This window comes from Bacillus rossius, chromosome 1, assembly GCF_032445375.1.
Source record: "Bacillus rossius redtenbacheri isolate Brsri chromosome 1, Brsri_v3, whole genome shotgun sequence".
Taxonomy (NCBI): domain Eukaryota; kingdom Metazoa; phylum Arthropoda; class Insecta; order Phasmatodea; family Bacillidae; genus Bacillus; species Bacillus rossius.
In genome coordinates, this window is record NC_086330.1 from 94,741,671 (window position 1) to 94,765,248 (window position 23,578).

Sequence of the window (23,578 nt, forward strand, 5' to 3'; positions counted from 1 at the left end):
ACTGGAAATTTAATGTCGGTACAATGAAAATCTTTACAGACAAACCTTTCCCAGTGAAAAAAACACTATAGACAATACGGACAACACAAGCACAAATTTTTTAACTTTATTTTCAAGTAGTGATGGGTCGAATCCCAATTTTCTCAAATTCAAATCCTAGAGATAGTACACCTTGAATCCAAACTTAGGTATCAAGGGTCAAAAATAAAATAATATACAAGATATAAAAATGTTAGTAAGATGTTAAAACCATAAATATTTAATTTTTTGCTTCATTTACTAATATTCCAAAATCAATAAATATTCTTATAATTGCTTATTCACTTACATATGACAAGTGCAATATCTTGGTGAACACTAATAGAACACAAGCCAAAGTATATGTCAGACTTATCAGTATTTATTTATTTTAAGTTACTAAACTACCCACAGTAATTTCCTTTAAATTGTTTTCCTCAAATATAAACTATTTTGAATACTGAGGATTAAAGATTTGATTAGCCCATCCCTACTTTCCAGTTGCCAACCAATGAATTGATACTACAAATAAACCTATTTAAGATGACTGGCTTAAGATGTTTTCCCACTTAATATGTCAAACTAATATAGCACCAAAAATTTTTGATGCAATTAGCCTTAATATCCCTTGTTCAATACATTTTGGGGTTATTAGATTTTCCCATTTAAAAAGCACTAACTCAACAAAAAAAAAATTGGTTTTCCTTCATGAATCCTAATAATATTAACTGTTCTTATTAGGACATTTTTTTATATTTAGCAATTTTGGTCTTGGTAACATATATTTGAATTAAGATTGTCTGGGTTAATATAAGACATAATATTATTTATCAACTTTGGGTTTAGAAACATAATAGTGCACCATGGTGAGGTTAGGTCTTTTCTTTGATATAGATTCTGGGCCATAAATTTTGTTATAACATTTGTATGAAGAAGTAAGTGTATTTCAAATGTCAAGACTTGTATTTTGTTCCCCGCTTTCTTATTTGACTTAAATTGTGAATTTCATTTGGATCCCTTTTTGTTTTGCAAATTACTATGCTGCTTTGGCAGTAGGGGATCAACAGCACATTAATGTTTCTTTAAGTTGTATTATTTTTGGTTTTTGGATTAAAATGAACTCATGGCAGGGGCATAGTTTTTGGTGACTGCGCTGCCTTGTGGAAAGGGGCGGGACACGGGAAGACTTCTACGCACCTCGCCTGACAAGGTTCAGCTCCGGGAGGTCAGGCAGGCCAGTTCCCGGCTTTTTGATGGCCGCCGCTCCGATGCTCGCGGACCCACCCAGTGAGCCCGGCGTCTTCAGGGTCAGCTTGATCTGTTGCTTCTGTCCAGACAACTGCGCACACAGGTTCACACAGCCCATCAACACTCAAAACTTCACCTGCATTTCATCTCAGTTTGGGTATGAAATTCACTCGCACAAAATTATACTTTTAGTATAAAAATAAGTCACATATTTTAACAGTAACGACGGAAAAACAATTTTATTTGAATAAAAAAACGTAGCCCATGACACTAACTTTAAACAAACCAGATTAGAATAGAAGAGTGCCACAGCAAAACGTTTTAAAAACAATTTTACAATTTTAAAAAGGAAAACATGCACAAAATGATTTGTTTGATTGCTAATATGATGTGTTTACATGGCATACATAAAGTACTATATTCAACGTAAAAGAATGAATATACTTCTTAACTACACCAAACATGGACAAATAAAAATTAAAAAAAAAAAAATTAACTTTTAATTAAAAAATTGGCATTCACGAAATTTTAATGTGGTATCCTAAACCTTTACTAGTACTTGCAAATATTAAAACATTATAACAATCAGAATTTGAATAGAAATTAGTAATAAAAATTAATTCCCACTGGAGCAAATTATTGTTACGAATGCAACAGACTACCGTGTTTTATCGCATAATCGTCGTACATTTAATGCCAAAATAAGGTTTAAAAAGTAGGGGTGCGACTTTTATGAGAGACAATTTTTTTTTGGGAATTATTTTTGGAGGTTAGGTTTTTCATTACAACAAAATACGTTGCAAATCAAGTACATTTAATTAAAAATTAGATTATTCACAAACGCACCCTAAACAATTAAAATGATTTACTTAACAATCTATTAAAAAAACAATCTTCGGTAATGCATCTGTTATACACGAGTCGTTTTTCCATTGTAACCTGCAAGAGAGAAAATTTTTACAATCAAGCAATAAGTAGTTTAAAGTGAAACACCGTACCCGTAAATTAAATAATTTAACTCACCAAAATTACTCTGCATCGCTTATTTCCGTACTTGAACCATTGCTTCCGCCAAGGTTGTTGTCAGAATCGTCGCCGTCACCATCGCCGTTACTCTGCCAGATATCATCATCTTCACTTCCATCAATGGCGTTTGAGATTCCCGTTTTCTTGAAACTTTTGACGACAAGTTCGAAAGATATCTCGTTCCAGCTTGCCAGAATCCACTGGCAACCTTTTTCCAACGATGGCCGTTTCAATCTTCCTGTAGGTGTTTGGGCATGTTCGCCAGACGACATCCAATCTGCGTAGTAACGGCGCAAATTGTCTTTGAAAGGCTTATTCAAGCACACGTCAAGTGGTTGTACAACAGACGTCAGGCCACCTGGAATTATGACAAGATCTATTTTGTCTTCTGTGATAATTTTTTTCACTGGTTCCAGAAGATGACCTCGGAAACTGTCCAACACAAGCATACATGGCCGTTTCAATAACGCTCCTGGACGATTGTTCCACACACATTTTACCCAGTCCAACATTAACTTTTCATCCATCCACCCTTTTCCCTGAACACGTACTAGTATTCCACGCAGAAATACTAAACTCTTCGGCAATGTTTTGCGTTTAAAAATAACGTATGGCGGTAATTTTCTTCCGTCGGCTGTAACTGCCAGCATTACCGTGCAACGCATGTTCTCGTTTCCTGTGGTTCTTATTGTAACACTAGCTGCATTTTTCTCACTAATTGTCGTGTTCCTCGGCATATCAAAATATACAGGTGTCTGGTCTCACAATTTTTTCATTGTAATCTGCAGGAAGCCTTTGGCACAAGGAAGTTCTTCTGAGCACACTCAAATTATTTCGCCGCATGAAACGCACAACCTAGCCTGCAGATGCCTTGAACAGATTGTTAGGAATATTGTTTGCTCTTGCAATTTCCCGGGCCTTCGCCTGAATCATTTCGTAAGAAATAGCACAACCATTATTTCGAAGTTCACGCACATATTCAAGCACACTTGCATCAACTTCCGGATATTTCCCACATTTGGCCCCACGAAAAGCTTTCCGTCCAACATTGGTTTCACTTAATTCTGTTTTTTGTTTCCTCCAATCTTGCACTAATTTTTCTTTAATGGAAAATTCACGGCCTGCCGCTCTGTTCCCATGTTGTTCAGCATAAAGAATTACTTTCAGTTTGAAGCCCGCACAATAATTACTGTATTTTCCCATTATAGCAACTACACTGCCTGACTGCAACTTGAAAACTGATTATTGACACGTTGTCGCTCACTTCTTCGTCCTGTGACCTTGGCAAGGTCATGTTTACTACCTACACAAAGAGCTCGGAATCTAACAGCGGGACCAAAAACATCATATGACTGTAATGCAGCGGCCGGACCAAAAACATCATGCAACTGTAATGCAGCGTCCGGACCAAAAACATCATGCGACTTTTATGCGCGAATGGTTTTTTCCCAATTTGGACGTCTTAAAATCACAGTGCGACGATTAAGCGCGTGCGACGATTATGCGATAAAACACGGTATACCACGATGAAAGGTTTGGAGCTGGCTGGCAGCCCTGCACGGCCGTCATAGTGTCACGCACCGTGTCACGTGCTGTTCACTGACGAAAGGCATGCCACGCATGCCTGGCCAGATTACAATGGTAGTCACTACCCGCTCCCCCCAGCCCTTCCCAAACAGCATCCTTCCATGGCGATGTTATCTATCGCTAAGCAGCGTTGGGAATTCCGCAGGCCGCAGTTTTGAGTGGCGAGAATATGCGCCGTCATTCTGGAATTTTCGGGCGTCGGGTCGGCCCAGGATGATGCGACATGTCACAGCCGCTCTTGTCGTTTCAAGAAGAGGTACTTGAGCAGCAACGCCAGCCTCCACAGGAGTTCCACAAGAGTTCCAAGCAAGTTCCATGAGTTCAAAGAGTTCCACGAGTGAAAGGAAGTGCGACATCAGCTAAGAGGGTGAGAGACCCCCTCCAGGGTGGCGCAACATGGAGTGATGGGATCCAGAGAGTACGACTGAGTGGTGCGAGACTGTGTGAGTGGACAGGCGCGAGGTAAGGAGTGAACCATTGTTGAGCCTAGCTCCAGTGAGGAGTGCAAACTGTGGAACTTAACAGACATTGAGTGACTTGAGAATAAACATTTGTAAGTGCCAATGATTGATGATCTGACATTTTTAAGTACGTTTAATTATCAGTAGAGTCATTCCATTTCAATTCAGGTAGGAGCATATCAGGTCACCATCTCAGATTTGCTTTAAAAAATTACAGCAGTTACAACTATTGGAGACAAGAAGAGTGCTTGCTAAAAGGATTTTGCCACAAAATTTTTTTTTAACCCATGTTATAAGGCCTTTGAAGTTGGTTAAAATTCAAAAAAGGTGGAAAAAAGAATGTTTTTCAAATGAGCGGAATTTCAAAACTATTTAACGGATTACCTTGATTTAATTTTTATTTTGTAGCTATTATATTGAATACAGTGTGGTTAAGTACCAATGAGCCCCATAATAATATCTTTAAGGTGGGAATACTCAAAAATTTAACAAAAAATTTTAATTATTTTTATTTTAAAAAAATATTTTTAAATGGAATAATTAATTTTCATAAAAAGTAATTCTGGCAATAGTATGTAGACCAATTACAGTAGTTTTACAGAATTTTTTTTTTTAATTCTATGGCACATAGAATTATCATCATTTAACATTAAATTTTGCTATTTTTGAATGACATTTAATCAAAAACCCCTTTTCTTAAAAATCTGAATATTTGTCAGTTTGTAGTCCTAACCTTTTTTAATAGCATGCACTTTGTTGGATAGTTTGTTTTGGCCTGTATCCATTTCTAGAATTTTTTTCTAATGTACATTTATTACATTTTCTAAGGACTGCACACTCAATTAACAAATATGTTTTGTTGGTCTTTAAATATAAGATATAATTCGTAACTGGTTCTGAAATTGGGAAAACCTTGGGAAAAATGAAGGTCAGTCTCTATCTGAATATTTCCAGGTGACCACAAGGGAAATCACCTACAGGACTAAAGGGGAGTTCCCGAACTTTTGCTGTTACAGTTGTGTTATGTGTAGGGACCTGAAAAAATTGCAATCTCAATAAACTCGAAAAATAACGTAAATATTGCTGTTTTGATATAAAATGTGATTTTCCAGATTTGCTTGTTTTTTACATTAATTTATACACAAATTAACAAATGTTAGGTTTTCATGTCTTTCCCATAAAATATCTCGAAAACAGTACATTTTAGAGAAAAATGAATAAAGTAAAAATGGCAAGAAATCTATTTTCAAACAAAAAAGGTATCTACTAATTTTTTGAGTTTCTCCAACCATTTTAATTTTAATGACAACTTCCACACGTAAGTGCTATGCTGTTATTTTGTAGCTCTTCTCCCCAAAACCAAGAAACATCCGCCGCCGTTATCTTTACATGCCAGACAGAGGGGTGAAAAAGCCGAGTTGAAAAATTACCCTCTTTTATCACATAATCGTCGCACCTATATTTTTGGCCGAAATAATTGGGATAAAAAAAATTCTCACGTAAACATTAAATAATGTTTTTGGTCCCGCTATTAAATGTGGAGCGCTTTGTGTAGGTATCTTTTCCGTATAAAACAATGTATTTTAAAGTAGAAATCTAATATTTATTCGGAAATTACCACTTACTTATTTAATTAACGGAAATACGAAGTTGTCTGACGTGTAAATTTTCTTTTAAAGACGTTTTAAAACGTTATTATCTTTACCTGATTGTCTGCGTCGCCACAGTGTACCGGTGTAGATATATTTTCGGTATAAAACAATGTATGTAACGGAAATAGCACAAACATAAGATAAACTACGCTGCATTTTGTCAAATAGCATAACTACTCGATCATTTCCAACCTTCAATAATATACCTAACATTGCAGAAAAAAACGTAACTTTTTTTAAATGGTGTCTGTTATACAAACGTATTTTATTGAAAACATAGGAAGGATTAATTTAACAGAGAATTAGACAGATGCATACTTACGTGTGTGGTTTTTGAGGTTATTTGTCTCTATTTTATATCAGGTGTATACACTATGCACTTATTTTTAATTTTATAAATACACATGTGATTTTTTTTAATACATAGGCCTATGTAATTTTTTAAAATAAATGTGTGATTTTTTTTAGTAACATGTGGTGAAGTTTAGTGTGGGACTGGGATTCAAGATTCGATGACAAACGCTGAGGATTCGAACAAGGATTCGGATTCGACCAAAATGTGGATTCGTCCCATCCGTAATACACACACACACACCTTAGCATTAGTGGTGGGAAGTCATTCTGACGGCAGCTTACATGGAGGAAGGATTGGTCGACATTTTTTTTTATTTTTGACACTCACCAGGTTTGAACCGAGGACTCCGAGCTTCATTTTGTAAGTTCGTTTTTAAATTATACTTTATTAAATTTTGATTAAATTTTTTATATATTTTAAATCTTTTCTTATTAAAATCTGAAAATAAATACGGAATTTCAAGATGGTGGTAGTGATCTCATAATCCAAGATAGCAAAGAAATATAATTTAAAATTTTATTTTTTAAAAATTTTAAAAACATTTATGAAATTTTTGGACTATAATTACGGTTTTTCAAGATGACGGCCGTAACAAGAACTGCAAAGATCTATAATTCAAAATGGTGGGCGTAACGAAAAGTGCAACGATGACGTTATACACATCCAATATGGCGGGCATAACAAAAAATGCAACATTTCAAGAATCCAAGATGGTGGCCATAAAGATATGTGCATCAGTGTGTTTAAATAATTTTTAATTTAAATTTTCTTAGTTAAATTATTTTTTAATTTTTTTAAAGTTTTTCCCGATTTTCTATATCTAAGAAAAATTATTTCTCATTAATTTGCAATGAATGCGTAATTTTTCTACAAAATTTGTCTAATACATTGCTATTTAATAAGTAATTTGTCCTCTAATTGTTTTATTTTCATTTGTCAGAAGACATTCAATTATATATTAAGCTTACTAATTTTTACTGTTTCTCAATTTTTCTTTATTATGCAATTTTAAAATGTAAATTTGGCATGCAGCAATTACAATTTCTAAAAAGTGAGTATAAATTACTATAAAACTACGTCCATGACTTATATTTATTGTACTAGTATTCCTCGCTCCTAATCACTTAGACTCTGGTTGATTTCTGTGTATTACATCAGTGGTCGTAATATATGCACGCCTTTTTCCTACTTAAATGATCCAGGTCCAGATCTGAAGCAGTGTTTTGCATGTGGTAACATGTCGATTGTTTTTTAGCGGTTTGGGAAGGGGGGAATTACTACTCTTCGCGTATCACTTTATCTAGCCACCTCTGAAATATTATTTTGTTACCTATGACGATTAGCCTACTCCCTACATATGTTAATTCAGACACTTCTGACTGGGTAGTGAAAGCGGTTCATGGTAAAGGTCGGTAACCCTTTCAGAGTAGAGTAAAATTTTAATTATAGAAATAGTAATTATTAATTACAACATATGTTATTTATTTCATGCCTGTCCGACCTGCAGTATATAAATACCTAAAAGGAGAACCACCGGTGATGGTTGTCACCCGTAGGGATAGCATGAAGGCGCTCTCCATTTCGTCAGACGCGACAGCCAATATTTATTTTGCAATAATAAATTACAATAAGAGAGCATATTTTGTAAACTTTAATTACGTATTTTTAAAAGAAAACATTTTGATGAATGCCAGGGTCATTGAGCATGATAAATAAAAATGAAGGGGTCATCGAAAGCCACAAGCTGCAGGTCGGCTAAAAGCAAACCAAAAAATGCTTCAGCTCTATCCTCGTCTATACATACTTACATGCATAATACATTTAAACAACTAAAATTAGTGCAATAAGCTGCAATATTTTGTGGACATATTATATTCACATACAAACAGGGCTCGATTTTAGCGCCTGTCCGCCTGCCCGGGACAGGCAAAATCTCGTCTGGGCAGGCAAAATAAAAAAGGCAACTGTCCGGTGGACAGGTGCAACTTGTGACGCCGAGGTTATTCGCACGCACTAATACAGCAGAGGTGATTAATAACATTTATGCGACCACGACCGCAAATAAAACGTCTTTGACAATATCTATAAATAAACAATATGGGCTGCTCTTTTGTGACGGACGACTCTGGCTATTGTATACCGCGGGGAAAAAAGTAGGTTATGTACAAACCGTGCTGAAATCTTCTGAATCATAATTCTTAAAATCTTACATTCACGTCATGATTCACGTAACATAGTCGTATTCGTATGCTAGAGATGCAAAACGTCTCACACCGATGATGTTTGTTTTTGTTGCCATGTTTTAATATTAATTTCGTTGCAGTGCAGCCAACAATTACGTAATTTACCATTGTATACTTTCAAAATATAATTTTTTTTAAATTATTGTCTTTATAAATCGCGACTTTACTAATTCCTTGCTCTACTTTAACATAGTTTGTTAACAGAAAAGCGTTTTCGCATGGTTAACATTTCACGGCGTACTCCAGATGCAGCTGTTAGTGGCCGCAGTGACTGCGACTGCTTGAAAATTCGCCTGTCAACTGTTGCATCTAAAAATAAACATTACTTGTTTACAGAGGACACGGTAATCTTTAACAGTTTATCTTGTCACGGCGATTGTATAAGTATTTAATTAACTGCGTTACACATTGTGGAAATTCATTACTGGTGCTTCAAAACCACCAGAAAAGAAAAACGGACGAGGACAAGTCAGAATATAATGTTAAATATGACAAAATCACCCGGTCCCGTACCTTTTTAACGTCTTGGTGTTCCGAGTTTCTTTGGCTTCGTTACGACACAGAAACAAAACAAATGTTTTGCAAAGTCTGCGAAACGCATTCAAAATCATCTGGATCAGTTTTTGTTATGGGCTGCTCAAGTCTGTAAAGACTGAAGTCTATAAAGACAGATTGGCGAAACTGTCTAAATGATGATACACTGTCTGCCCTCATGCGTGTTCAAATACAGTCACCTTCTGAAAGTGAGTTTGATCCAGCACCAGCAATAAATCTCTGGTATCATAATGTTCAGAGAAAACGTCGACCCTTTCAGCCTCCTTATCGAAGATGTTCAAGAGAGAATCAGCAAAGTAATTCGTGCAGTGACTCAGAGACTCGTCTGAAAATGATGATTAAATAAGGATGTTAAGTGTGTGATAAAAATAGGTGCAAAATATAGCAAAAATCCTTTTTTCTCACTTTTTCAGCGACTTTGAAATTTTTTTTATTTGGGTAAAACAGCGGACAGGCAAATTGGATGGCGGACAGGCAAATTTTCGATTACACCTGTCCGTTGGGCAGGTTAAAATATTCCTTAAAATATAGCCCTGTATACAAATATAAATTGATTGTATAAAAAGGTCATTTTTATATCGTCGTACAGAAAACTATAAAATTTAATCATATATAAAAAAATGCCACTTTACAACAGAAAGTCACGTAATTAGATGTTCAATCATATATCTGTGGCAAAATGTGTAAAGCAAGAAAACCTGTAGATGCGCAAACCCTTTGCCGTACAGTATATAACAAGACTTTTTTTACGGGAAGGAAAACTGCATTACTGGCCAACCTCACTGATTGTAGTGGTCAGCTGTGTACGAGAGTTCTTGTGTCATCTCAAGGATTAGCTTATTTAGTATAAGAATGTCAAACTAGTTGAATATGTTATAATAAATAACTAAAACTTGATCTTGCGTAACTTGCAGAAGAGACCAAATCTAACAGTTTCGCCACCAACCCACCGCGGTAAAATGTACAATATGTTTATCGTATAAGTGAAGTGTTCTTTATATTTGTTTGCATATGTATGCACAAAATTAATATTTATTATAATTCTGCTGGGTTGCATACGGTTACTTATGGGTTTAGAACTGAAATGTACCAAAAATAGTAATATTTATCCTCTATTTATCCTCTTACGCGCTGAGGGTCGAGTGGTCGAAGAAGTCTGGGGAGAATTGACAGAGAAGACCGAGCGGAAATCTTACTTCTCTCCGAGGCAGGCAGTTGGCTGGCTCCTCCCACCCCCCTTTACAGTCTCGTTGAAGAACATGACACCCCGCTGGGCGATAAGGAATTCTAAGAAAAGCGCGTTCTTTCCTCCTACTCCTCCACCACCACCCCCCCTCATCGATCCATAGCTCATCCATACAGCTAGTGCTCTCTATCGAGAATTTTGGAACTACGTGTGTGGTTTTCTTTCTTTGCGTGCTCGGGAGAAACTCAGGATGTTAGCCTTAAACTAACCTCGTTCGTCTGGGTGGTTTTTAAAGAAAAGTAGGTCTTAATCTTTCTGCCTTCTGCAGTGTTTTGTACATGGCAGCTTTAGCTTTCTTCAGGAACTGTTGTTGAAATTCTTGCTCATAACACTTCTTATCAGATTTCGCCAACAATATATTTTTCAGCACTTGGTGTGACATTGATGCTCTAAATATTGTCCTGTTCTTTTTAACACTGCTGAAAACCCTCTCACACTCAGTATTGCTGTATGGTATGACTAATATTGAAAGCATTACATGTGCAACTCTATCATACTTTAAACATCCATCAACCCTCTTCATTTTTCCAACTGAACACCACAGATAATCCATATCCTCTGTGGATTCAAAAGGAATGCCATTATCTGCCTGCAACACAGTAAACTGTTCTTGAAGTAAGTCCAATGCTTCTTCAGGGGTTTCACTATCCTTAACAAGGAGAAATGTCGGAAACTTGTTGACAAAAAATTTTAGTGACGAAAATGAAGAACTCTCAATGTTATTTAAATTAGCCACTTCTGAGTGCTTTAAAATGTCATTTTTTTAAGGGAAACTTCAGTACAATGTAATCACAGTATAATTTAAAAAAAAATTGGTTGTCTGTAAAGTCGGTTTACGGACGATAGTTTAACGTGACGTCATAACAAAACATTGATGAAATTATTGCATACTTATATGAATAAAATTGAATCATTTTTATTGAATTATCAGTTATCACTATTTTTTATGGATACAAAGAAGGAGTGAAATGAAATCTACAATTTAATTGATAAATTTACTTTTATTTGCACTCATTAATTCAAATAGTATGTTTATTACATTAACGAAGAGATTATTTTAACTATAACTTTTATACATGTTTGCTATTTAACTTCTTCCAATCTGTGTTATTCTGTTAAGGATAGGGTGATGATAGGAAAAGTAGGAAACGAATGGGAGTGTTTCGAGGAAACGAATGGGAGTGTTTCTAGGATGATGTGAAGGAAAATGGCTTACCCAACACCAAGATGCAGTCAAAAATAATATATTTGCGCCACAGACTCTGCAGCAATGCTAGGAGGAACGTGTTAGCAAAGAGCAATGAAAATGTTACATTGGAATGCACGAAAACCAAATTACGCCACGGACTCGGTCGCAATGCTAGGAGGTTCAGGTTAGCAAAGAGCAATATAAAATGAGTCTAACGGGACACAGCGAAACGGGACAATGTGATTAATGGGACACTTTTCGTGCGTGAAGCCAGCGTTCATAGATTTGTTAGACGTTGTCACGTTCAAAACTTTTCACTGATGTGTAAAACTTTGCTTTGTCAGATGGTTCTAATAAATCCACTAGGTAGTTTGGATTCATTACAACCCACAACAAGATCTTCATCTGTCTTCTGATTTGTTGCAATACTGTACTTGATATCTAGTATTGGAGTTGTTTTGATTACAGTTGGCTTTACAAATTTTAGAAGCAATTCTTTTAACATTTCAGTTAATAAGTCCTTTAAAACATGTATGTGAGGTGTTTGTGACTGCAAAATTATATTAGTCTTGTCAAACACTGGTATCACATTTACTAAAAACTAGAGATGTACGAACCTGAAAATTTTTAAGTAGAGTCGAGTAGAATATTACAATAATTAGTTCGAGTCGATTTGAGTCGAGTTTGTAGATCATAAATTCAAGTTGAGTCGATTCGAGTCTGAATTTTTATTTGTATCTTTGTCACTTAAGTCGAGCTTGAATATTTGCACTTTACTGCTAAGAGTCCTTAGATGGTTGTCTTGTTATATAATGGCCCACTTAATCAAATATATTTAAAATACAAGTATTAATACCTATAATTCATTTAGAATAAATTCTTAACTGATATAATACAATTCAATAATTGAGGTATTCTGTAGAGCATCATACTACTAGTTACATTACTAACCACAGTAAACTAACTCATTATAAAAATTGAAAAATATGTTAATAGTTATACAAAAACTGTTCCAATAGTGCAGTTAACTATTTACACGGTAAATGAAATCAATTTCAAATAAGCAACAAATGAAACTGTAAAAAATTAAAATATTGTACAGTAATCATTTTGATTATTTTATACCACCTATAAAAGAGAATATCAAAGACTGTGGTATCAGCCTACAAAACATAATGAAAATATATTCCTAGCAGTACATATATAAAAATATTTTTATGGAAAGCATATAACTGTAATAAGTAATATTTTAAGGCCACATTCCTTTAGAAGATGAATTTTTGACTGACATTGTGAGTGTGTGCTCAGTAAAAGTACACCTAAATTAACACTAATGTGGCGGGGAAAAAAATCACTGTTATTCTGCAACAAAATTTTAATCGCCGAAAGATCGGAGATTATGTACCGTTTACGACAAAGGAACACAACTTTGTGCACAAACAGTTTGGTGGTTCCAATGATTATTTTGGACCGAACGAGTTAGCTGCGGCCTGCAGCATTCACGAGTCAATAAAAAACAATGAATATAATTTAGGCTTGTAGGCGCGAAGGTTAGGTTAAGTTTCACACAATCATTAGAACATTTTTGAAAACTTTCACTTATGGGAAGTGTAAGGCCATGCTACAATTGGCGCAACATTACAATAAACGTTCCCATAAAAAATATAATACATTTAAAGATGATTACTACAACACTAACGCCGTTACGTTGCCGGCCAATCGCAAGCTGGCACTTCCAACCAATCCATGCTTTTGTATTTGTCTTAAATAGTTACACTTTATAAAATACTTTATACTTCATAATTAATTTTAACTTGCCACTTAACTTGGATAGCAAACAATTATACAAAATGCAATCTCGCCGAACGTAATAGTGTAAACAAACACGGAAAAAAAAAATCATGTTCGCCAACCTACACTTCCTAAAATTAGTGAAGCCATTAGACAAAGTTTTTTTTTAATGCCATTTCGTGATTGGTGGCGTATCAGTCACAATAACATGCGCTCTGTAACACAAATATAACGCTACCGTTAATTTATTATTGTAACGTTGTGCCGGTTGTAGCACGGATTTACTAAAAAAAGTAATATGTGCCAATATTATGATTATAAAATTTAATTCGTGTTTTGTTTTTTAAAAATGTGTTAATCTTCTTTGCTATGTGGTCACACCTGTTATGTTGGCAATATGTAAAACTAAAATATAAATAATATGGCCGATTGTCATCATTGTTTGTAAGTACGTGTTTCCGTCTTACGAACATAATTTTTAGTGTCAGCCGAAGTCACGTAAGGAGACATTAAGAATTGTAATTCAATTTTATTATATTTTATCATCAAGTTTTACTTGAATTTCCTTTCGAGTTTCGCCCCGTCGAGTAAAATAAACTCGAATGCCGAGCCGAGCCGAGCTGATGCTACTCGCTCGACTCGAATTTTCGAGTCTCAGCCTATCACTACTAAAAACCAACAAATGGCCTTGTTTAGGTCTGTAGAAAGGAACATAAGCCCTTTCTTGCCGAGAGAGCAATTGTGTAGTTATTTCTTCTTCTGAACCATGTGACTTCATTTTCTTACCAGTAGGAAAATCATACGATACTAAAGATCTTTTGCTGCAATTACTTTCAACTTTGTGAGGCACACTTAAATTTTTATCTTTATCTTGAGGAGCTTTTTTGTTGCAGCTTGAAGTATCACACAATAATTCAGAGCATCTCAGAACTAAAAACATTTTTTTCTCTGTAAAACTACTGTAATAGGTCTACATATTGCCAGAATTACTATTTATGAAAATTTACTATTCCATGCAAAAATTTTTTTTTGTTAATCCAAAAATTTTAAAATTTTTGTTAAATTTTTGAGTTTTTCTTCCTTAAAGATATTGTCATGGGGCTCATTGAAACTATACCACTCTGTAGTTCAATATAATAGCTACAAAATAAAAAACATCAATGGAATCCGTTACATAGTTTTGAAATTCCGCTCATTTGAAAAACCTGCTTTTTTCCACCTTTTTTGATTTTGAACCAACTTCTCAAAAGGCTATATATAACATGGGTAGGGATGGTGATTTTTCGTTTTCGCGAAATAGATGCGAAAATATGCTAAATTATATTTATTCCGATGAAAATGCAAAATCAAGGTAAAAAATCGTAGATTCGTCTTCACTCTACACAATTTAATTACCGATTGTATTTCGTTTCAGTTCAATATCAAAAGAAACCATCATTTTATGGCGTATTCAGCACAAGTATCTTATTGTCACGTCATTCACAACTATTGTTTGTAAATATTGAATGAAGAATAGCCATCCGTGCCTCACGATTGTAAACAAAGAAAAGAAGAACTAGCTGGAAGATTGTCCGTCATCTTGCAGAGTACAAGTTTTTAGGCCACCATATTGCGACATCTCTGCTTCGCTGCACTAACAATTCTAAGTCCCATTTTCTGGCTGTATGTCACGTGAAAGCCGTGTTCTTGTGTAGTCTGTGGAAGGTGGTGTGTTTACAAATACGTGCATACTTGTGAATGGGTTGTATACTGTTATTTCTCGTGGTAAAAATGAGACAAAATGTCATTTCCATTCGCGATCGCATAAATGAATACAAAAGTGAACAGTTCTACGAAAGTGATACAAATATTTTAATTTGCAATTTATGTAATCACCGTCTGGAATGGGAAAAAAAAGATGTACTTGAAAAGCACATTAAATCTGAGGGACATCAAGCTGCAAAAAAAAGATTCACCGAGAAGTCGGATGAAGAAAAAAGTCGGTAAAACGGCAAGCAACGGTTTCTGGCATGATCGAAAATTCAATTTATTGCACTCATAAGTGCTAAAATGTTGTTTGGAAACCTGCCAAGATAGGCTATCTTTGTAGTTGTGCTAGATCTTTATTTCTGTGGTTGTTAATAATTAACATGTGTATTATTTAATGCTTTTTAAAAATATATTTTCTTCAGTAATGTAAAATGAGAGAATTGGCTAAACCTTGTTTTTAAAAATGCTACAAAATGCTCAATTTAAAATTCAAAATGCTAAATTTTATTATTTTAAATGCTATAAATCACCATCTCTAAACATGGGTAAAAAAATTTTTTTGGGGCAAAATCATTTTACAACACTTCTTGTCTCCACTGGTTGTAACTGCTGTAATTTTTTAAGCAAATCCATGATGGTGACCTGACATTTTCTTGCTAACTGCCTGAATTGAGGTCGAATGGTTAAGTAATGTAAATATTAGTAATAAATAAACTGTAATACAACTTAATTGGGCTATCCCTAACAAACCCAGTTCTCCCCACATAGGTCGTAACATTATGTAAGATAACATATATTCCTCAAATTTTTTTATAAAATTTAAATCAAAAATAGTACTGACAACCAAAATGAAAAGAAACTAGTTCAATACGGACCTTCAATGCATCCATTGCCTTGATCTTCATTGTCTGAGCGAAAGCTAGTCGTTCCCTTTCATCAATGACCATTCGCTTCTGTGGACGTACAACTGCAATCAAAATTTTAACATGAACATCTAATGCATTAACATTACATATCATAATAAAATGACAAATAGTATTAAATTATAAATATGTATAACTGGGTTATTATTTTTGGCACAACTAGTGTTATTGCTCTTTGATAATATGAAACAAATCAAATAATTTACAAGCAATATGACTTATTGTTAGTAGCAGCAGTATAAGTAATTAACTGCACGTTAAAATTATATCAATATTATATGTAGATATTTTGATGTGCAATTTAAAATTATAATTACCATCAAAGTTTTCAGTAAAACTAATGGGATTCTAAGTACAGGTGTTTGTGCATTAGAAGTTATACTTCTTTGGTAATGTTTTAAAATATTTTTTTACTGGATATGTTGATTTACTGGCAAGAATTAAGTTTGTGAATTTTGTGTTACAGGATAAGAAAACCTGAAATTTGATAGTCAAGGAAATAACAACCCTGAAAAACACTATCTTTAATCTTACATACCACAAATATCTATTTCTTTGGTACAATTAAATACAGTAGAATCTTGTTATAAAGAACATCAATAAAGCCTCAACTTTTATACTTAGTAATGAAAGTACTTTATTTTGAAAGTCTATAATATATTTACCTTTAAAACATAGTATTTTTTATTTTTTTAAAAAAAGTAATAGGGGATCAAATGTACATTAGCTTGGAAGAAAATATTTGTAAAACACCAAGAATTTAAAAAAAAAAAATACTGAACTTAATACAGTAGCCTAAATTCTAGGCATAAATATACAAAATTTATATCTGTCGAACACAAAATGACAAATGAGAAACTATTTTGCAGCTATGTACATTTATTGGAATAGAATTTCCTTGTTATCTCCTAGGTGAAGTGTCTTGTGATCAGCAAATAAAGATGACTGTTCGTACAGTTTAATAATTTTTTCGCGATCTTTTATTATTGTGTAGTGTAGTGGGCACCAAACCAAAAGACAGTGCCACATATGCATTTTTCCTACCTTTGTCAACTTTTTTTAAAATTTTCACGTTTTCCTTCAAAGTGAACTGCTTACGTTTCTTTTTATCTTTTCGGTAGGGCTGTGCCGGAAAGCATTTTTTTATTAGGGAAATTCTATGGCAGGAAAATATTTTTCCCGCGGGAAACAGGAATGGTGAATTGCGTGTTGTGATTATTATTTCGTTTGAACTTCATTTCTGTTGAAAACTTTTACGTTTGTGTGAACTATTTTATTCCATTATATTCTTGATTAAAGCATTACAAAAACAAATTCTCATATGCTTAAAGAAAACGGAACAGTGTTTGATGAGTTCGAAGATAATGCAGCTGATGATGCGCCGCGGTCTCGAGTCGTGAGTGGAAGTTTGGTGCTTGATTAGGTTACGGTGCAAACGGTAAAAATTAATAATACTTTTGCATCACTGCTTGAATTTTGAAAAGTGGCAGATTTATTAATAAATTCTTAAACTGTTGTATGTAGGCAAAACATAAAATCAACACAGCTTATGCTAGGTAGTCTTGTTTATAACATCTGATACCTTCCTAACCTCAAATATGTTGTGCTTTTACTATTTCAGTTTTAATACAGATTAGCGGTTAGGATTTTTTCTAGAGGTCTGCGAGCCTAAGAACTTTACTTCGAGCCGAGCTTGAGCAAGCATACTTGAAAAATCTCGAGCTTTGAGCGAGCTCGAGCTTTTGTGGTACAGTTAACTTTTGGGAAATTATTTTTATCTTAAACTTAGTAAAATGATTATAAAGTATTAAAATGAAGTGGGCTTATTAATTTTGGGTAACTATTTACAGAGTGTGTTTACATTTTGCACAGCTAGAAAAAAAAACATTTTTTTCCATTGAATCTTACCGGTTTCCATTGGTTCATTAGTAACTGATATCATCCAACTAACATAACCACAGTTTACAAGTACAGTAGAATCTCGTTATAGCGAACATGGTAATAGCGAGAACACGGCTATAACGAGTTATTTTTGAGGAATTTACGGCGTGATAGCTTGAAGCGCGCTTTTGTTATTTGTCTACTTTATCTCCACCCCTCTCGCTCTCCACTAGACATCTTGATCTTGCCGTTGACACCTGTCAAGCCCAGTCCAGAATGTGCAGTCAGCAGTTGGCAGTCTGCAGTTCGCAGTCGTGCAGTCGGCAGTCGTATAACAACCACGCCATGTTCACAATAGACAGCAGTTTGCAGTCGGGTAGGCTACACATTTCGACTAGCTTTCTACCAAAGAAATACCAAGTTGTATGCATACAAATATACACATATTTCACAATTGTAAATCATTAGCCGAGGTAGGTATTGTTTGATTCGTCAGTGTAAATAAAACAAGCGAAAATGACATGTAGCTGATCAAAAGTAAATAAGTAGGGATCTTTCTAGTCTAATGTCACCACTACTACAAATGTCTAAAATTCGTTTGGTATGGGTACCGCAAATTTCTGAAGGCAAAAACATCTACATCGATATGATTGTCTGTTTACACTCGTTTGTTTAGTTTCGTATAGAGTTCGTCATTTGACCCTACTAGGCTAATACCTAATAATATTGTTTTAGGTATCATGGATGACGACGATATTTTGCTCTTCGCAACATGGGCTGTGTTACTTGGTACAGCATATTTGAGTCTAGCTGGCCGAGGGGCAAGAGGATACTGGGTTCATTCTGACAACAGAAATACTGTATATTCTCAGGGTGAATATTTCACTTTGTTTCAAACGATGAAAACCAGTAGCCACGACCGGTTTCAGAAGTACACTAGGATGGAAGTGTGGCAATGGAATACCCTCTTGGAGATGGTGAAACCATTCTTGAAGAAAACTTCAATCAGAGCTGCAATAAGTGTTGAAGAGAGATTGGCTATCACAATAAGGTAAGCAGTTTGTTGGGTGTATAAATAATTGTATTAGCTGTAACTGTCATTGGTTTGCCATACATTTGACATTCATTCATTTGTGGAGGCAGACATACAGGAGTAGAGGTGCAAAGGCGAGCGGGTGGAGAGGACGTGAATTTTTGTTTATAGGTATCTTGCTCATGGAGGCACCCAGAGATCAGTATCTTGGACAATCAGAAGGGGTTTCTCAACAGTGAACCACATTATTTCAGAAACATATGATGCAATTTGGGCAGCACTATCAGAGGTGTATGTGAATGTCCCAAACTGGGAAGAATGGGAATGTATCATTACTGACTTCTGGAACACCTGGAATTTTCCCAATTGTTTTGGGGCTCTGGATGGGAAGCATATAGACATTAGGTGTCCTCGTAATGCAGGAAGTCAATACTTCAATTATAAGAAAAGGAATAGTATCATATTGATGGCTATGTGCAATGCTCAATATGAATTTACATGGGTGGATATTGGAGCATATGGTACGTATATGATGTACTAATGTCTGTAGTACAACCTGACTATTACTAACTTCAGTATTAAGAACATTTCATTACTAACAACTTAAAATTAGGTCCAGAAAACATGTAATACTTTCACATGTAAATAACTTTTAGTAGTTAAAATATTTCTGGCTACAATTCATGATCAATTTATTGAAACGGTCACTATAAAGAACATGATCTGTGCATAATACAATGCACACATTTAGCATCCAAGGATGTTGTTATAAAAACAAAGCCAATTCAATTGTGATTCTCATAGATGCTGCAATTATTTTGTGTGGTAGTACAGTAGAGTGTTTGTGTATACTATATGGAGGACTAGTGGAACACTCAGGTCCAATGAAAAACTGCATTAGCAACTGTAGCTATTACAGTACCTACCTTATCTGGTATTTAAGTTGCATTAAGCAATGCATGCTACATATTGTAACACAGGCTATGAAATCTAGTTTACAAAGACATCTGTCTGCAGTTGAAGTGTGAATTTGTGAAATCTTTATACAGCTTACAATATGTGAAGTGGAATTTTAAAATCTGGTACTAATTTCTAGCTTATGTGTTGTTTGTTAGAAGTACAGTTCTTGAAATTGATAACTGGTTTGAACATATGTTAATGTGAGTCCATTAATTAATTTTTTCAGGTTCACAAAATGACTGCAGTGTTTTTTTCTAGATCTCTTATTGGGAGAGCTCTATTACATAATGACCTTGACCTTCCAGTTGACAGAAATCTTCCTGATTGTGACTTGCTTATGCCAGTTTGGTGTGTGGCAGACCAGGCGTTTCCTTTATCCAGACACATGAGGCCCTATGCTGGTCACAACTTGCCAGATGAAAAAAGGATTTTTAATTACAGAATAAGCCGTGCACGGCGCACAATTGAAAACACTTTTGGAATTATGTCTACTAGGTGGCAGATATTTCAGATGCGCCTACAAGCACAGCCACAAGTGGTTGAAAAGTATGTGCTGGCTTGCATATGTCTGCACAACTTTATAATGAGTACTAGAACAGAGGGCACTTCACAGTACTGTCCTCCAGGCTATGTGTACAGAGAAGAGGGGAATGGTATAGTAACTGAAGGTGAATGGAGACAGCAGGTGAGTAATACACCTCTTCTGCAAGATATGGGAAGAGTCGGCACAAATAACCCTGGAAGGGCTACAGCAAACTTGAGGGATAGGCTAAGTGCCTTTTTGAATGGGCCAAGCGGAGCGGTCCCTTGGCAAAATACCATAGTAAATGAAGGGTGGCAGTGTAAGTTCCTGCAATATATCAAAGTAAAATATTACTGTTTGTACTCTAATTATTACCTGTAATTATGTTAAATATTTTGGTTAATTTTCCTGGAAAAGTAAAAAGACATCACATAGTAAAATGGAAGATCAAATGATAAGCAAGTTAAAAACCAATAAAATTGGAATAAGTGGGAATCCGTTTCAATTCTATTAACCTGCAAAAACTGTAAATACAAATGTTTTTTGTTCACATTGTTTCTTATAAACTTGTCATTGGATTGTTTGATTACTATTCGATTGAAATTGTATGAGTTGCTGGTCTTTGCCACACACATTCTTCAGTAAGAGTAGCTAATGTAAATTTTGTTTAGTTTCTTAAAGACTGTTGTTCCTCTGTATAATTTGGGGATGACATTGTTATAATATTATATGACGTATTAGAAATAATTGTTACATTAAAGCATATTGAAATATTTTCTACCTTTCATTAATTGTCTTGAACGAGAAGAGATTCTAATACTTGTGTGATTGCATTTCTAATCATTGTGGAACATTGTATGTTATATTTTTGGTAGTGTAGGCCTACATCTCAAAATCCTATAAGGTAATTTTTTTTTGACCGATTGAAAAAATTGTATGGTAAAGACATCAGCATGGGGTGTTTTTTTTTTTTAAATTTAATTGTTATGTCAAAATGTCATGTCAGATGCAATGTATAAAATGTACTAAGAACATTACTACTTCCTTTAGTAGTAAATTGCACACTGTATATCCATGGCCTGAATTTACCAAGTTTGTGCTTGTTGTTAAAATAAATATGTGCTCATATAATTTAATTTGTTTATATACTATCACTTCACTCCTTTACTAGGTATGTGCCGGTTTAGAAATTCTTGTACAGTATAAACAATATGCTCTTTTAAAGGAGCTGTTAGTTTTATTGCACTTGACATAATAATAAATAACAAATATTTTGCACTTCACATTATGAAAAACATATAAAGTTTTCCATAATATTAAAAAAGAAATAGTTCGCACCAAATGAAACAAAACATAAAAATTTTACTGAATCTCGTTTTTCAACTTTTCCAAATACTCGTACAGTTTCCTTTTAACAGTCATTTGATGCTGTGGTGGGAAATCCTCCAACTCCAAGACCAACAGTTCTGCAAAATGTTCATTTTTTGATTTTGTTTTCTGTCCCTGTTTTTCTCTTTCACGCTGCTCCATGATTTCGGTCAATTTATTTATCGAGTTGGCTAGAGCAGCCCCTGTTTGTTTGGTTGAAACTTTGTTTTTTAAAAAAAACGCATCCGGTGAGGCCACAGTCAGTGGCAATTTCGTTCCACACACACCGGAACTGGATTTGCTGGATGAACCAGAACTACAGCCTACATCATTTTCCGGCAACTCATTAGTGTTCCCAGAACATGACGATGCAGGCATTTCCAGCAACGTCTCGGACAATGAGTCCTGTTCTGAGGTATTCCGGCTATTTTCTAAATCTTCATTCCAGGAGCCTGTCATTTTGCATCTTTTAGCTGTCTGCTGGTGTGGTGTGAAGTTGCTGCTTGTTCTGAAACAAGCAACAATGTATTTAAATTTCACCTCTCCTTTCTAACATTACGTATATTTAGCATACTATAATTTACATACCTAAGTGTTTTTATTTTAACCTTTGCATTGACGGCTTGAATAAGAAAAATACATATTCCAAGAAACCAATACATGCTACATTCGTATGCCTTAATGAAATAAGAAGTCACTATTATTTTTTTCATTCAAAGACACATAATATTTATTAAATAGCTAAACTTAATGTGAGTAGTTTGAATGTGATTTCTTGTGTGTGTATTTGAATGTTAAAGTTAACCACTAACACACATTTTCTACTGTTCTTTATTACTTACTTATTTTTTAAGCTGAAGTTAGCCAACCATTGTATCTTTTGAAAATATGGCCATTCTCGGCCAACACATGCGCCACTTCCTGATGGAGTATTGTTTATTTTTCTGACAATCCTCCAGAAATTGTCACGAAGCAATTTCCATTTTGCTTGACTACCTGTAAAAATAAATAAAACAATATAAATGCTGGTGCCAGTGGTTTTATAAAAACAATGTTACAACATGTAGTGGAGGTACTAACCTCACCCACAGCAATATTTGGCCAATGAATGCTATTGCTGTTTTAAATTCCAAATTTATTTTAATGTGGGGAATGAAGCAATTATTTTATTAAGCTATTTACATTTGTATGTTCAATACTATAGGCGGTATATGTTTCTCTATTTAAGTTGCTTTTATTAACGAAACAACCAAAATCATGCTCATGCTCATAATAATATTTTTTGTATTGAAACATTACAATATGTACCTCTCGACAGTGCACAATATTCTGCTAGGTTTTAAATAGGGCCTACATACCTTCTATTTCCAGAACTTCGTCGATATATGCCCAAGTGCTTTCTTTCTTGCTGTTGTTCTTATAGTCTTTGTTTTTTATATCGCATAACCATGGCCTTTGATGCACTAGGTCAATTAAAAGTTCGTGATTAATTTCTTCCATGCCAAAAATATTCCAAAATACACTAAAAATGCGTGTACATATAGCTGTGTTTACAAAACTCTTCTTCTTTATCACATATGTGTATATATACATATATACACACACGCACACACGAAATGACATCGACAAAATACTGCGATCTGATTGGCTAGCAGACAACTTGCAGTCGAGCAGTCGGCAGTCCAAGATTAAGTTTGGCGATCGCCGACTGCAGAGTTGCCGACTGCCGACTGCCGACTGCTCGACTGCTCATTGAGAAGTTTGAAAGGG

The 23,578-nt window shown here is 34.8% G+C and overlaps 1 protein-coding gene and 1 long non-coding RNA gene across 6 annotated transcripts in view; one reads left to right on the forward strand and one right to left on the reverse strand.

Annotated features, from left to right (window-relative positions):
* Positions 1-23,578, reverse strand: part of LOC134540247 (zinc finger CCCH domain-containing protein 18-like) — a 173,137-nt gene that overhangs the window by 19,151 nt on the left and 130,408 nt on the right. For all 5 annotated transcript variants that reach the window (XM_063382899.1, XM_063382872.1, XM_063382909.1 and 2 more), the window contains exons 11-12: positions 15,996-16,087; positions 1,216-1,357 (exon numbers count right to left, since the gene is read on the reverse strand). In XM_063382899.1, coding sequence (XP_063238969.1) covers positions 1,216-1,357; positions 15,996-16,087 — 234 coding nt within the window. The remainder of the gene's footprint in view (positions 1-1,215; positions 1,358-15,995; positions 16,088-23,578) is intronic.
* On the forward strand, positions 18,223-21,566 carry LOC134540415 (uncharacterized). The gene is made up of 4 exons (XR_010076441.1): positions 18,223-18,397; positions 18,660-18,975; positions 19,129-19,478; positions 20,144-21,566. It is a non-coding gene; the product is annotated as an uncharacterized LOC134540415 (long non-coding RNA).